Source organism: Rana temporaria, chromosome 3 (assembly GCF_905171775.1).
Source record: "Rana temporaria chromosome 3, aRanTem1.1, whole genome shotgun sequence".
Lineage (NCBI taxonomy): Eukaryota > Metazoa > Chordata > Amphibia > Anura > Ranidae > Rana > Rana temporaria.
In genome coordinates, this window is record NC_053491.1 from 446,188,103 (window position 1) to 446,202,661 (window position 14,559).

General features: G+C 42.4%; 1 protein-coding gene across 1 annotated transcript in view; it reads right to left on the reverse strand.

Annotated features, from left to right (window-relative positions):
• Positions 1-2,943: 2,943 nt before the first annotated feature.
• Positions 2,944-14,559, reverse strand: part of BEST2 (bestrophin 2) — a 42,549-nt gene continuing 30,933 nt past the window's right edge. Inside the window, exons 6-10 of the mRNA XM_040346553.1 lie at positions 11,590-11,667; positions 8,831-8,983; positions 8,632-8,712; positions 4,885-5,039; positions 2,944-4,531 (exon numbers count right to left, since the gene is read on the reverse strand). Coding sequence (XP_040202487.1) covers positions 4,129-4,531; positions 4,885-5,039; positions 8,632-8,712; positions 8,831-8,983; positions 11,590-11,667 — 870 coding nt within the window. The 3' untranslated portion in view covers positions 2,944-4,128. The remainder of the gene's footprint in view (positions 4,532-4,884; positions 5,040-8,631; positions 8,713-8,830; positions 8,984-11,589; positions 11,668-14,559) is intronic.

A 14,559-nucleotide genomic window follows, 5' to 3' on the forward strand; every position in this document is an offset into this window, starting at 1 on the left:
CCATCTCAGAGAAAGCCCCGATGCAGATGTATGCTCATGGTGATCGAGTGAGGAGGAGGTGGTATTGAATCCGGAGACCCGAAGCTTCAGGAGGTCCGTCTGTCTCTAAATCACTTGAGCGGCATTTTCCTTCCACTTCACAATTATGTGTCACTTTGTGTTGTCTATCACATAAAATCCCAATAAAATACATTTACGTTTTTGGATGCAACATGACAAAATGTGGAAAATTTCAAGGGGGATGAATACTTTTTCAAGGCACTGTATTTAGAGAGAGCAGAAGTATTACCAACTGTGTGCTTGTTGGTAATTGCCAAATAACAGGTATGGACTTGCTTATCCCAGATCAACGACCCATCGTGTAGTAAGGAAAGGGGTCAGGACAACAGCCCTGAAGCTTGAACCTTCAAAAACAAGCCAGCAATGGCAGCTTAATTTTTCTGTTTCACAGGTTCTTTTAGGAATAATTGTTCAATTTCTTGCATAATCCCAACTAGGGATGGGCCCGGTGTTTCGAGACGAACATAAATTCAACTTGAACTTCGTGTGTTCGCTGAACACACAAACAAAAGGGCGTACGGCGGGATGTTGCCCGCCGGCGAGTGCCCCATAATTAAACAATTCTTTAGTCCAGAGTACCTAGGGCTGTTAGGTTTAAGCAACCATCTGCAGTGTCTGCATCAAATGTTGCAGGATTATCTAGGGGCAAGAGCAGACTTGGGAGACCTTCCAAGCTGAGCAGCCACTGGGTCTTGAGCATGGACCACTGGCCAGAACTTGCTCAATATGCAATCGAGCTACTGGCCTGTCCTGCATCCAGCATGCTTTGCGAATGGACATTCATTGCTGCTGGAGGTTTTGTGATGATAAAAAGGAGTGCGTCTGTCCACAAACTCCGTTGACTGGCTGACATTTATCAAAATGAATCAGCTCTGGATCACCAACAGCTATCAAGCCCCTGATGCTGATGTAACAGATTGAATTTTCTAGGGATCTGCCTATGCTTCCTATTATATTCCTAAATCTTGATTATGCTAGCTTCCAACAATGTTTTAGGATTAGGGCACCAACACCCAAAGCCCAATTTTTCTGCACCTGTTTGGTGCATGAAAATTCAATTTTGTTTCCAATTTTTAACAGAAGGCCTGTTCCTGCGCCCAGCAAGAGTAACTGTGGGGTTACAGTGTTCAGGCAATACTAGGGATGGATGAACAGTTTGGGCCGAGCACAAGTTTAGGGAAGCATTAACAACCTATTGACCGTGCGCTTGACGGGTGAACATCCCGCTAAATGCCCGGAAAGTTGGGGTGTTAGATGAGTACCTGAATAGCCGATGTTCAGGCCAAACTTGCTTGGCCCAAACCAGTCGCCCATCCCTAGTGGTGCCTGAACACTGCAACCCCTCACAGTTACTCTTGCTGGGCGCAGGAACAGGCCCTGCTGTTAAAAAAATATATATATATTTTTTTTTAGATCTGTATTGCCAGAAGCCAGCAATACATTACAGACACAAGCAGATCTAAAGGGCATGTTTTCATTTGGAAATGTCAGTATTGAAACCGATGTGCAAATACGTTTACACAACTCCCACCACGGTGTCTAATGGACAACGCTAACTGGCGTCTTATTATAGTGTTATCCATCAGAACTGGAATACTGCTCTATCACTTGTATGTGATTAAAAATACAATTATCTGGTAGCTATGAGCAATGCTCCCATCTTTTCATTCTCTCGAATCTCTTATAAATGATTGTTTAAGTTTATTGAAATTCAGATAAAAAAAATGTATATATATATATATATATATATATATATATATATATATATATATATATATATAATTAAAAAAAACACACACTGTCAACGTGGTAATATCAAAAAGGTTATTTTATTTAATATTACAAAACTATACAAAATCCTAAAACTGCAAAAGCAGAGTCTAAAATGACATGAAAATTTTGGCATTCGTATTAAAGCTTTATAAAAACGTGCAAAAGACAAAAAAGGAAAAGACATTCATTGAGATCTATCTGGATAATGCCAATAAAGATGAGAATAAAAAAAAATATAAAAATGGAAGGGTTAGATCAAAAAACATCTATTTGGCACATTTGTGTGACTGACACAATACTTTGTGCAAAAAGTAGTGTATTTATCTGCAGACTTTGTGTCACAGGGCAGTTTGACTTTTTTTTTTTTACTTTTATAAAGTTCGTACCCTCTGCCCCTAGATTACTTACAAAGTCTCACATATACAATTTGTTCTTATATTGAAGAGCACTTGTTTTGTTTACAATGCACAAATCACTCGCCAAGCTGCCTACATGAAAGAATTAAGGGGTTGATTTACTAAAACTGGAGAGTGCAGAATTGGACGTAGCTCTGCATAGAAACCAATCATCTTCCAAGATTATTATTTTTTGTCAAAGCTTAATTGAACAAGCTGAAGTTAGAAGCCGATTGGCTACCATGCACAGCTGCACCAGATTTTGCATTCTCCAGTTTTCATAAAAATCAACCCCCAAGTAATCCTATTGACCTGAAACTAAAGTCTATACCTTGTAAGTTGTGCGTTCTTAGTAAATGCATAGGGTGAATATTTTGGGCAGCCCTCGTATTGGTTGCATTTAATACTGATGGGTGGTTGGGGCCCCAAAATGTAAAATTATACATAGATCAAAAGTTATCAAGTTAATTTAGCCAAATGTAGATATCTTTCAAGCCACTGTGGAGTTCCCGAATATGGGACTCTCAATTTGAAAATGAAAGTATCCAGTTCCAAAGTTGGACACCGATAACCCTCCTGCAGTGCCCTAGAACTCTGCAACCAATAGAAAAGCTCATATTCCAAGTTGGTGTGCCATGGCTACGACTTTCTGAGCTGGAAGCCACTCCTTGCTTTTGAGTGTCCCTTGTTTAGAGTCTCTCGGCCCCCCCCCCCCCCGCAAAATAAATAAATAAAAAGTGTGCGCAGGCAGCCATTTGTACTTTGTTTGCTAGATAGTTTAGCTTGATATCTTCAATGTCCAACTCCAGGGTTTATTTTTATTTATTTTACGATGGCGATAGAGATAGGTGGATCTCAGTGCCCACACTGTTCTAAGATTAAAAGTAGCTCTTGCAATACTCACCTCCTATCTGTTGCTGTCCCCTGATGACTGCCCACTCTGTAATTAAGTACCGGTTCTCCTCCAGGTTAAAGACCACATAGGATCACAAAAAATGGAGACCAGAAGGGTGGCCCTAGGTCGGACTTTAACGGCACAGTGAACAATAAGAATATAGAAAAATAGTGCTTCCCAAAAAAAATGTGTGTTATTCCAATTATAAATATATCATTTTGTTTTTAGATACAAGACCCATTTTTCCTTTTTCTTGCAACCAAGGAATCCCGAATGTGTCCTGATGAAGCGAAACGTGTTAATACACTTGGGCTTACATCGTATACTACGTATCTCTGTGTATATGGGTTTTTAACCTTTTTTCATGTCCCTTTGTATACCATGTATGTGTCCATGTTTTAATAAGGATTATCTTTCTATATCCTTACGGTTTACTGTGCCGTTAATGTCTGACCTGGGGCTACCCTTTTTTTGTATTCCCATAATTATTTATGGACGAGGCAAAGCAAGTGCTCTCTCTTAACACATAGGATCACTCAACCCAAACCCTCTGAGTGCAAGGTGTCATGGACCCGCTCCTTGAAGGGGCACCACCAGTGTACTCCGAGTACAATTACGCAGAGAATAGCACGAGCGTTATTTACGACAGCAATGGCCTCTGCATCATTGTAGACTATCCAACACTGGAGAAGAAGCGAAAAGGACCCCGTTTATCACATGACTGACCCAAAAACATCAAAAAAGTGGAAGCATGAAAAATGTGGGTGCGACTCCGGAAAGGTGGGGGGAAGGTTTGGCAGTATCACTTAAAGGGCAAACTGGCAATCTATAAATGGGTTCTTTTTGTAACATAACTGAACAGTCCAGGCTAACAGGAAACACAAGGGTAATGTCTGTAAATGCTATGCAGAGCTGAGAACTCTCATCACCAGATTTATAGGAATAATGTGGTTCAGCCTGACAACATCTAACCTAAACGGCTGGGCGGTTTGAAGAAACCCATCATCAAGCGGTGGTTTCCCCATCTTGGGAGGCCTGGATGGTGTCTACCAACGAAGGAGCTGCCTCTTTAGAAGGAACAAGGAATTGCTGAGATTCAATATGAAACAATGGGGTAATGGGTTGTCCTTCATCCGCTTCTGCCAGTGGCTCGGGGAGTAGATCCTGAGAGTTCTCCTGGTACAAGCTATTAGAAGATCCCCAAATATTATTAATTGACCTTTTGAGAAGCGACGAGCGACTGCCAGGTGGTACAAATGCCGCACTGAGAGCAACAGAGGAGGCCAGCGGAGAAGCGCCCACGCCTTGCAAGAGTCGGCTCAGCAACGGAAATTGGGAGGATATAGTCTCTTCGTTCAGTTCCTCTATTTCTGAGAGCTGTTGGAACTGCATGTCCTCCTTGGCGATCCTAATTCACAAATAAAAAAGGATACATTTAATTTAGAGATCATTTTAAAGTGGTGCCAACACAAAGTTGCTTGCAAAGAATAATAAATAGTGATAATAGTTGAAAGACCTACCATTTCTGAAGAACTTGCGGCTCCCCTGCCCCCAACACTGCTCACGTAAAACAAAAGCCTTGCGATGAGGGGAAGGATCAGAGTTCTGACTGGCTGATCCTTCCCTTCAACAGAGATCATATGACGAAATATGATGGGGTTCCATTATGTTGAGCAGCACTAGAAGGAGCATTTTCTTCAGGAAAGGCAAGGATTTCAGCTGTGATTTAGCAAAACTATCTAAGAGATGGGAGATACTTACGCCATGTCAAATGTGGATCCCTGGAAGGAAGGTAGGTACTTCTGGGATAAGGTAGCTGCTGTGTATGGTGGGCGAGGATCTGAATCATTCCAGTATCGATCCTTCACCAAAATAGGAACATCATCATACATCTCATCAACTGCCATCATAGACACCTAGAAAGAGATCAGGAGGTCACACTTGGGAAATGAACATTTACTTGACCTTGGAAAAAATCCAATCCCATTCTCCGTGACACATCTGAGACAACATGGGCAGCCAATTAAAATAAAGCTAATGACTAGGCTCCATGACATGGTTTTCGTCTCATAGTGGCTCTCGAAGAGTCTAATCTTCACATTTGGCTGCAATGCTCTGATAATAGCCTTTACCAGTATGTAAAAGATACAAAAAAAAAAAAAAAAACAACAACAACAATATATTATATATATATATATATATTTTTTTTTTTATTTATTACACATGCATACTCTGCTCTAATTCATCCCAAAGGTGTTCTATTATTGGGTTGAGGCCAGGCAACTGGCAGGCCAGTCAAGTTCCTCCATCTTAAACTCGCTCATCCATGTCTTTATGGACCTTGCTTTGTGCACTGGTCCAAATAAGTTGATGGAGGGGGGGGGATTATGGTGTGGGGTTGGTTTTCAGGGGTTGGGCTTGGCCACTTAGTTCCAGTGAAGGGAACTCCTAATGGGTCAGCATACCAAGACATTTTGGACAATTTCATGCTCCTAACTTTGTAGGAACAAGTTTGGGGATGACAGCTTCCTGTTCCAACATTACTTGCGCACTGGAGCACAAAGCAAGGTCCATAAAGACATGAATGACAGAGTTTGGGGTGAAGGAACTGGACTGGACTGCACAGACTCCTGACCGCAACCCGATAGAACACCTTTGGAATGAATAAGAGCGAAGACTGACTGCCAGGCCTTCTCGTCCATCATCAGTGCCTGACCTCACAAATGCACTTCTAAAAGATAGGTTAAACACTCTCCTAAACCTTGTGGACAGCCTACCCAGAAGAATTGAAGCTGCAAAGGGGGGGCCAACTCAATATTGAACTCTATGGACTAAGCCTGGGATGCTGTGCATCATGTGCATGTGCATGTAAAGGCCGGCGTCCCAATACCTTTGGTAATAGCGTGTGTGTGTACATATACATATGAGAGAAATACAGTAGTAGTACATTGATGGGTATGCGTAAAGCTGAAGACCTCAAATCATATTTGTATCATCCTAAAAATATTTTTTTAATAAATAAAAAATATTTGATTATATATATATATATATATATATATATATATATATATATATATATATAAAATTGTATTTATTTATTTATTAAAATAAAATATTATAGGATGATACAAATATGATTTGAGGCCTTCAGCTGTACGCATACCCATCAATGTACTACTACTGTATTATTTCTCTCATAGATAGACTAACCTTGATGTTTGGCCAATGTCCTGAAGAAGCAGTGGATCTGCGAAACATGCCAACTAAAATGGGCTTTATTGCTATGAGCAGTTTTTGCAATTTTATGTGCTTTTCTTGATTTAGATTGTGAATATTTTATGGATGTATTATCTATGTTACAATTAATACTTTTATGATATATACTGTATGTATTATAAATAAATACTTTTTTTTTTTTTTTTATGAAAGCTTCCTATGTTTTCTTGCATGTATTCTTAAAGTGTATAATTGCTATGTAGGCAATATCTTTCCAGCTTATCAATAGGAAATACACATAAAACAAACCTGGGGTATGATCTCTAATATAATGTACCACTTAAGCTATATATTATAACATTGACTGAAAGGCCCCAGAAGAGCAACATATCTCATTGGTGCAGCATCATCATGTTTCCACATAAAAATTACCATTTAACCATTGAAAGCCTCCATTTCTCAGGATTTTGCATTTTATCTCTTAAAAGGTGTTATTTTTATCTCCACCTGGAATAGTTTCTTTTTCTGCTTTCCTCATATACCTCATGTATTTTTGTCCTCAAACCTTAAAAAAGGGGTTGTAAAGGTTCATGTTTTTTTCACCTTAATGCATTAGGGTGAAAAAACATCTGACAGTTACAGCCTCGTTTTAACTTACCTGAGCCCATTTACCTGCTGCGCTCGCCCCCGATGTCCTCTTCTCCGCTCAGTCTGGCCGTTGATTGACTAGAATAGAGTGGATGGTTTGTTAGCAGCGCAGCTATTGGCTTGCGCTGCTGTCAGTCACATCCAATGACGCGGTGTGCCGGGGGGCGGGGCCAAGTGATACAGTGAGCAGGTATAGCCGCCGGCTGTATCACGGGAGTGCGGCCGCAAGAACCAACCCCCATGGGAGAGAGAGCGCCCATGAAGAGGATTAGCTCTCGCAGGGGAGGAGCCGAGACAGCCACCGAGGGACCCCAGAAGACCAGGTTCAGGGCCACTCTGTGCAAAACGAACTGCACAGTGGAGGCAAATATAACATGTTTTTTTATAAAAAAAAAAAAAAATTATACTTTAACCACTTAAGCCCCGGACCTTTAGGCAGCTAAATGCCCAGGCCAGGTTTTGCAATTCGGCACTGCGTCGCTTTAACAGACAATTGTGCGGTCGTGCGACGTGGCTCCCAAACAAAATTGGCGTCCTTTTTTCCCCACAAATAGAGCTTTCTTTTGGTGGTATTTGATCACCTCTGCGGTTTTTATTTTTTGCGCTATAAACAAAAATAGAGCGACAATTTTGAAAAAAAATTCAATATTTTTTACTTTTTTCTATAATAAATATCCCCCAAAAAACATATATAAAAATGTTTTTTTTTCCTCAGTTTAGGCCGATACGTATTCTTCTACCTATTTTTGGTAAAAAAAAAAAAAATCGCAATAAGCGTTTATCGATTGGTTTGCGCAAAATTTATAGCGTTTACAAAATAGGGGATATTTTTATTGCATTTTTATTAATTTTTTTTTTTTAATTACTAATGGCGGCGATCAGCGATTTTTTTCGTGACTGCGACATTATGGCGGACAATTCGGACAATTTTGGCACATTTTTGGGACCATTGTCATTTTCACAGCAAAAAATACATTTAAATTGCATTGTTTACTGTGAAAATTACAGTTGCAGTTAACCACAGGGGGCGCTGTAGGAGTTAGTGTTCACTTAGTGTGTGTTTACAACTGTAGGGGGGTGTGGCTGTAGGACTGACGTCATCGATCGAGTCTCCCTATATAAGGGATCACTCGATCGATGCAGCGCCATAGTGAAGCACGGGGAAGCCGTGTTTACATACGGCTCTCCCCGTTCTTCAGCTCCGGGGAGCGATCGCAACGGAGCGGCTATAAACGAATAGCCGCGCCGTCGTCCCGGATCGCTCCCCGAGGGAATCCGACCGCCGCATGTAGCGGGGGGGTCCCGATCGGACCCCCCACCCGCTAGAAGGCAAGGACGTAACTGTACGCCCATTTGCCTGTACGTGCCATTCTGTGGACGTACATTTACATGCGGCGGTCGGGAAGTGGTTAAAGGCAATGGAATGTGGAGATAACCATAAACCTGCCTTTGCAGTTTAAGGAGGATGATCAGGGGGTGCTAACAAAACGAAAATTAAAAAAACACACAGCTTCACCACCTATTTTTAATTCAACCTTTTTTTGGGCGATTTCACTTTTCAGAACAGGAGTTAAATTAAACCAAAAAAAATATGAAATACTCAGAGAGGTGATACAACTAAAACAACCCTGAAATATTCTGTACCTGGAAATTCCGGTCAATTAAGAAATTGGTTTCAAAGTCATCATCATCCTCACCAAATGGATTAATCAGCTGCTCTCCCACCTTAACAGGAAAAAGAATTAATGTTTAAATGATTCAAAACACAACTCTGCTAAAGCCAACACATGAAGTAAGAAGAGAAATCCTTTTGCACGTCTTTGTTCCGTTTGGCATCTCTTACCTTCAGCCAGCCGGTATAGAAAAAGAACTGAAGGAGGGTGAAGACGGGGACATAGAGGTCCAGGTCGTGGCCGGGGTACCCCTGGGACGTATCCAAAAACTGACGTCCAATCAGACAGGTGAGAAAATAGCTGTATACGGCAATCGTTACTACCTGGAAAGAAAAAAAGAAAAAAAAAGAATAAAAAAGAAAAATTAAAAAATATGAAAGTGAGAGGGCTAGATTCAGGTAGCTGGGCGCATTGTTACGGTCGGCGTATCGTATTTACGCTACGCCGCCGTAAATCAGAGAGGCAAGTGCTGTATTCACAAAGCACTTGCCTCCCAAGTTATGGCCGTGTAGCGTAAATGGGGCCGGCGTCAGCGCGCCTAATTCAAATGAGTATGAGGGGGGCGTGTTTTATGTAAATGGGTGGTGACCCGACGTGATTGACTGTTTTTACGAACGGCGCATGCGCCGTCCGTGTACATATCCCAGTGTGCATTGCTCCAAAGTACGCCGCAAGGACGTATTGGTTTCGACGTGAACGTAAATTATGTCCAGCCCTATTCGCGAACAACTTAAGCAAACAACGTAAAAAATTCAAAATTCGACGCGGGAACGACGTCCATACTAAAATTGCGTACGCCTCATAGAAGCAGGAGCAACGTTACGCCGGAAAAGCCTTACGCAAACTACGTAAAAAAATTCCGCCGGGCACACGTACGTTTGTGAATCGGCGTATCTAGGTCATTTGCATATTCTACGACGGAAGCGCCACCTAGCGGCCAGCTCAAATATGCACCCTAAGATACGACGGCATAAGAGACTTACGCCAGTCGGATCTTAGCCTAATTTCGGCGTATCTTGCTTTCTGAATACAGAATGAAGATACGCCGGCGCAGCTTTGAATTTACGCGGCGTATCTATAGATACGCCGGCGTAAATTCTTGCTGAATCCGACCCTATGTGTTTATATTGGGTCTTTTTATTGCAGTGCAATTTAGAAAAAAAAAACTGGTGCAGAGCTATAAACAAAAATTTACAAAAAAATATTTCAAACAAGCTTATTCTTAAAACCATTTGACCTAAAACTAAAAACTACCAATAAACCGTGTAATATTATAAAGTGCAAAATTAAAGTGTCCATAAATTCCAATCCACTTTATCACATATTTGTATCAATAATTAATAATCAAAAAAAAATGGGATCACAGATTATTTGATATGCACTTAAATGTGTCAGTCCACCCAAGACTGATATTTTGTATGGCACCTAGTGGGTTCTATATTAAGGTCCTATCATCATTCCAGACGCTATCCCTGTCCCCCCAGAGTTTTGGGTGTTCCTGCTTCTTTTGATGCATTCTCTGTTATATACAATATAAATAATCTAGAATAATCAATATTCCACAATAGAACGTCTGGGAGGCAGAGTGGGCACCACTCATAATAGGCAGAGCTGGGTATTCCGTGCAGAGATCTCACCAATATAGTTCCCAAGTACACTTGGACAGGGCTGGTGCAAGGATTTTTGACACCCTAGGCGAAACCTCATTTGCCGCCCCCCTGGCTTTACTCCCTTTGTCCTTCCCATGTATACCCCACCTTTTTAATGAAGCGTCCATCAAATGCAGCCTAACCAGCGCCCATCAAATGCAGCCTAACCAGCGCCCATCAAATGCAGCCTCACCTGCGCCCATCAATGAATGTTTGCTTGCTTCCATTCATTAAAGAGTTGGGACACTGACACAGTTCTCCGCCGCCACTGCGTCTCTGACACTATGTGCGAACGGAGCGGTCGGCTGCCTGCTGATGCCAAGACTTGGGGCTAGATTCAGAAATAATTTACGCAGGCGTATCTATTGATCTGATTAATCTGTATTCAGAAAGCAAGATACGCCGAAATTTGCCTAAGATCCGACTGGCGTAAGTCTCTTACGCCGTCGTATCTTAGTTGCATATTTACGCTGGCCTATACGTGGCGCTTCCGTTGATTTACGCAAGGAATATGCTAATTAGGTAGATACGCCGATTCACAAACGTATGTACGCCTGGCGCATTTTTTTACGTTGTTTACGTTAGGCTTTTTCCGGCGTAAGGTTACTCCTGCTATATGAGGCGTACGCAATGTTAAGTATGGACGTCGTTCCCGCGTCGAATTTTTACATTTTTACGTCGTTTGCGTAAGTCGTTCTCGAATAGGGCTTTGCGTAAATTACGTTCACGTCTAAAGCATTGACGATTTGTGGCGTCATTTCGAGCATGCGCACTGGGATTCTTTCATGCGCCGTTCGTTAGAGACATCATTTACGTGGGGTCATGTTTTATTTACATAAGACACGCCCACCTCTTGACAATTTGAATTCGGCGCGCTTACGCCGGCAGATTTACGATACGTCGCCGCAACTTACGGAGCAAGTGCTTTGTGAATACTGCACTTGCCCATCTAAGTTGCGGAGGCGTATCGTAAATAGGATACGCTACGCCCGCACAAACTTGCGTCCCCCTACGTGAATCTAGCCCTTAGTTGCTTGTTGCAGAGAGAAGCGAGTAGAAACACCAGTGGCTGGTCGCCCCTAGACAGTAGTGCACCCTAGGTGGCTGCCTAGTGGTAGCACCGGCCCTGCACTTGGGTGATCCTGGAATGAGGTCACTCTGAAGTTTTGATTTGGGGTTTCCATAAGAACAATAGATTTAGACTTTGGTGGTCCGAGAATAACAAAGGATTAGGATTTGAGGGTCCCAGAACAACAACAAACAGACACAAAGTTACTTACCTGGGTGTACACCAGGGGGACACTTATCCAGTCATAGTGGAAGAGCATACCACAGTTTCCACGGAAAGCATTTAACTCCTATAGAAACAAAATAGTTACTTTTGTAGAATATCTCAGCAACTATTAGATGTTTAAATAAATTAATTAGCAAAATAGTGAAGCATTGTATTCATTTTTTTGAGGGAACACCTAAATTAAAAAAATAAAATAAAAAGGAGAATGAATGACAAGTCTATGAATTATATCCCCGTCCCCCTGCTAAATACACACAAAAAAAAAAAAAAACTGACCACCCCCCCAATTCTATAGAATGTTATTGCACAGGTATGGACAGTCCATGACTAGATGTTCACCGGCCAGGTTGAAGACCATGCAGGAGGTTGCCATTGTTGGAGAAGGTAAGTGTGCATCTGGGGGAGGGGAGGTGGGTGGCTATAGCTCAGCTAGAGGCTTGGGGTGTTGCAAGGTTTGTGAACTTGTCCTTTAAAAAAAAAAAAGTCTCGTTCACACTGCAGCAGATGCATGAATGTGTATTTACTTTAATGCATGGTAATATGCTGCACATGTGCACTGCCAATAAAGTCACCCTATTCATTTCTCTTATGCCGCCTACACACAATCGGTTTCCCCGACGGAATTCCGCTCAAGCTCGTCTTGCATACACACGGTCACACCAAATTCCGCAAGATTAGAACGCGGTGACGTAAAACACGCCGATATCAATTAAGTTCAATAGGCAGTTCGGCTCTTCTGCTTGATTCTGAGCATGCGTGTTTTTTTGCGTGTCGTAATTCCATACAGATGAACGGTTTTCCCGCTAGGAATTTTTTCCGTTGGGGAAAATAGAGAACCTGCTCTCAAACTTTTGCTGGCGGAAATTCTGACAGAAAAAGTCAGATGGAACATACACACGGTCGGAAGTCCCATCCAAAAGCTCACATCTGACTTTTTCTGACGGGAAAAAACGATCGTGTGTACGCGGCATTACTTAATTTTCTCTATTCCAGGTCTCTTGAATACACTATTCAATGCATTTACAATTTATTTGCTATAATAAATATATCCCAATATATAAATATAGGCCGATACGTATTCTTCTACCTATTTTTGGTAAAAAAAAACGCAATAAGCGTTTATCGATTGGTTTGCGCAAAATTTATAGCGTTTACAAAATAGGGGATAGTTTCATTGCATTGTTATTACTAATTTTTTTTACTACTAATGGCAGCGATCAGCGATTTTTTTCGTGACTGCGACATTATGGCGGACACATCGGACAATTTTGACAGCAAAAAGTGCTATAAAAATGCATTGTTTACTGTGAAAATGACAATTGCAGTTTGGGAGTTTACCACTAGGGGGCGCTGTAGGGGTTAAGTGTGACCTCATATGTGTTTCTAACTGTAGGGGGCAGGGCTGGACGCGTGACGTCAGTGATCGTCTTTCCCTATATCAGGGAACAGACGATCAATGACACTGCCACAATGAAGAACAGGGAAGCTGTGTTTACACACAGCTCTCCCCGTTCTTCAGCTCCGGTGACCGATCGCGGGACACGGGCGGCGATCGCGTCCCATCACGGAGCTTCGGACCGGGGTGCGCTCGCGACCCGACGGCTGGGCTTAAAGAGACGCGATTGTGCCCAGCCGTGCCATTCTGCTGACGTATTTAGGCGTGAAGGGGTCCTTAAGTGGTTAAAGAGTAATGATCCCCCTCCCAGTCCTTATACACTATATTATCAAAAGTATTGGGACATCTGCCTTTACACACATGAACTTTAATGACATCGCAGTGTTAGGCTGCATTCACACCTAGGCGTTTTTACGCCCGACGCTGAAATACGCTGGAGGGGTGATTAACATTGTCGGCTATGGAGATGGTTCACATCTCCACGCCGAAACGCCTGAAGCTCAAAACAAGTCCCGGACCCTTTTTTTCAGGCGGCTTTCGGCATAGCCGACAATGTTAAATCACTCCTCTGGCGTATTGTAGGCTAAAAAACGACGAGTTTTGTCGCGGCAAATCGCGCTACAATACGCCGCGTTCAGGTGTGAATGCAGCCTGAGTCTGTAGGGTTCAATATTGAGTTGGCCCATCCTTTGCAGCTATAACAGCTTCAACTCCTCTGGGAAGGCCGTCCACAAGGTTTAGGAGTGTGTCTATGGGAATGTTTGACCATTCTTCCAGAAGAGCATTTGTGAGGTCAGGCACTGATGTGGACGAGAAGGCCTGGCTCACAGTCTCTGCTGTAATTTATCGGGTTGACGTCAGGAATCTGCGCAGACCAGTCATGTTCCTCCACCCCAAACTCGCTCATCCATGTCTTTATGGACCTTGCTTTGTGCACTGGTGCAGAGTCATGTTAGAACAGGAATGGGCCGTCCCCAAATTGTTCCCACAAAGTTGGGAGCATGAAATTGTCCAAAATGTCTTGGTATGCTGACGCCATAAGAGTTCCCTTCACTGGAACTAAGGGGCCAATCCAACCCCTGAAAAACAACCCCACACCATAATCCCTCCTCTACCAAATGATTTGGACCAGTGCACAAAGCAAGGTCCATACAGACATGGATGAGCGAGTTTGGGGTGGAGGAACTTGACTGGCCTGCACAGAGTCCTAACCTCAACCCGATAGAACACCTTTGGGATGAATTATAGCGGAGACTACCATCTAGGGTCATCCAAAATTCAGTGCCTCACCTCACAATGCACTTCTGGAAGAATGGTCAAACATTCCCATAGACACACTCCTAAACCTTGTAGACATCCTTCCCAGAAGTGTGTAAGCCGTTATAGATGCAAAGGGTGGGCCAACTTAATATTGAACCCTACGGACTAAGACTGGGATGGCAATAAAGTTTGTGTGTATAAAAAAGGTAGGCATCCCAATACTTTAGGTAATATAGTGTATTGGGGATACAAAATGAAGCTGGCCATAGTCGATATCAGAATACAATGTACCGGCACGGG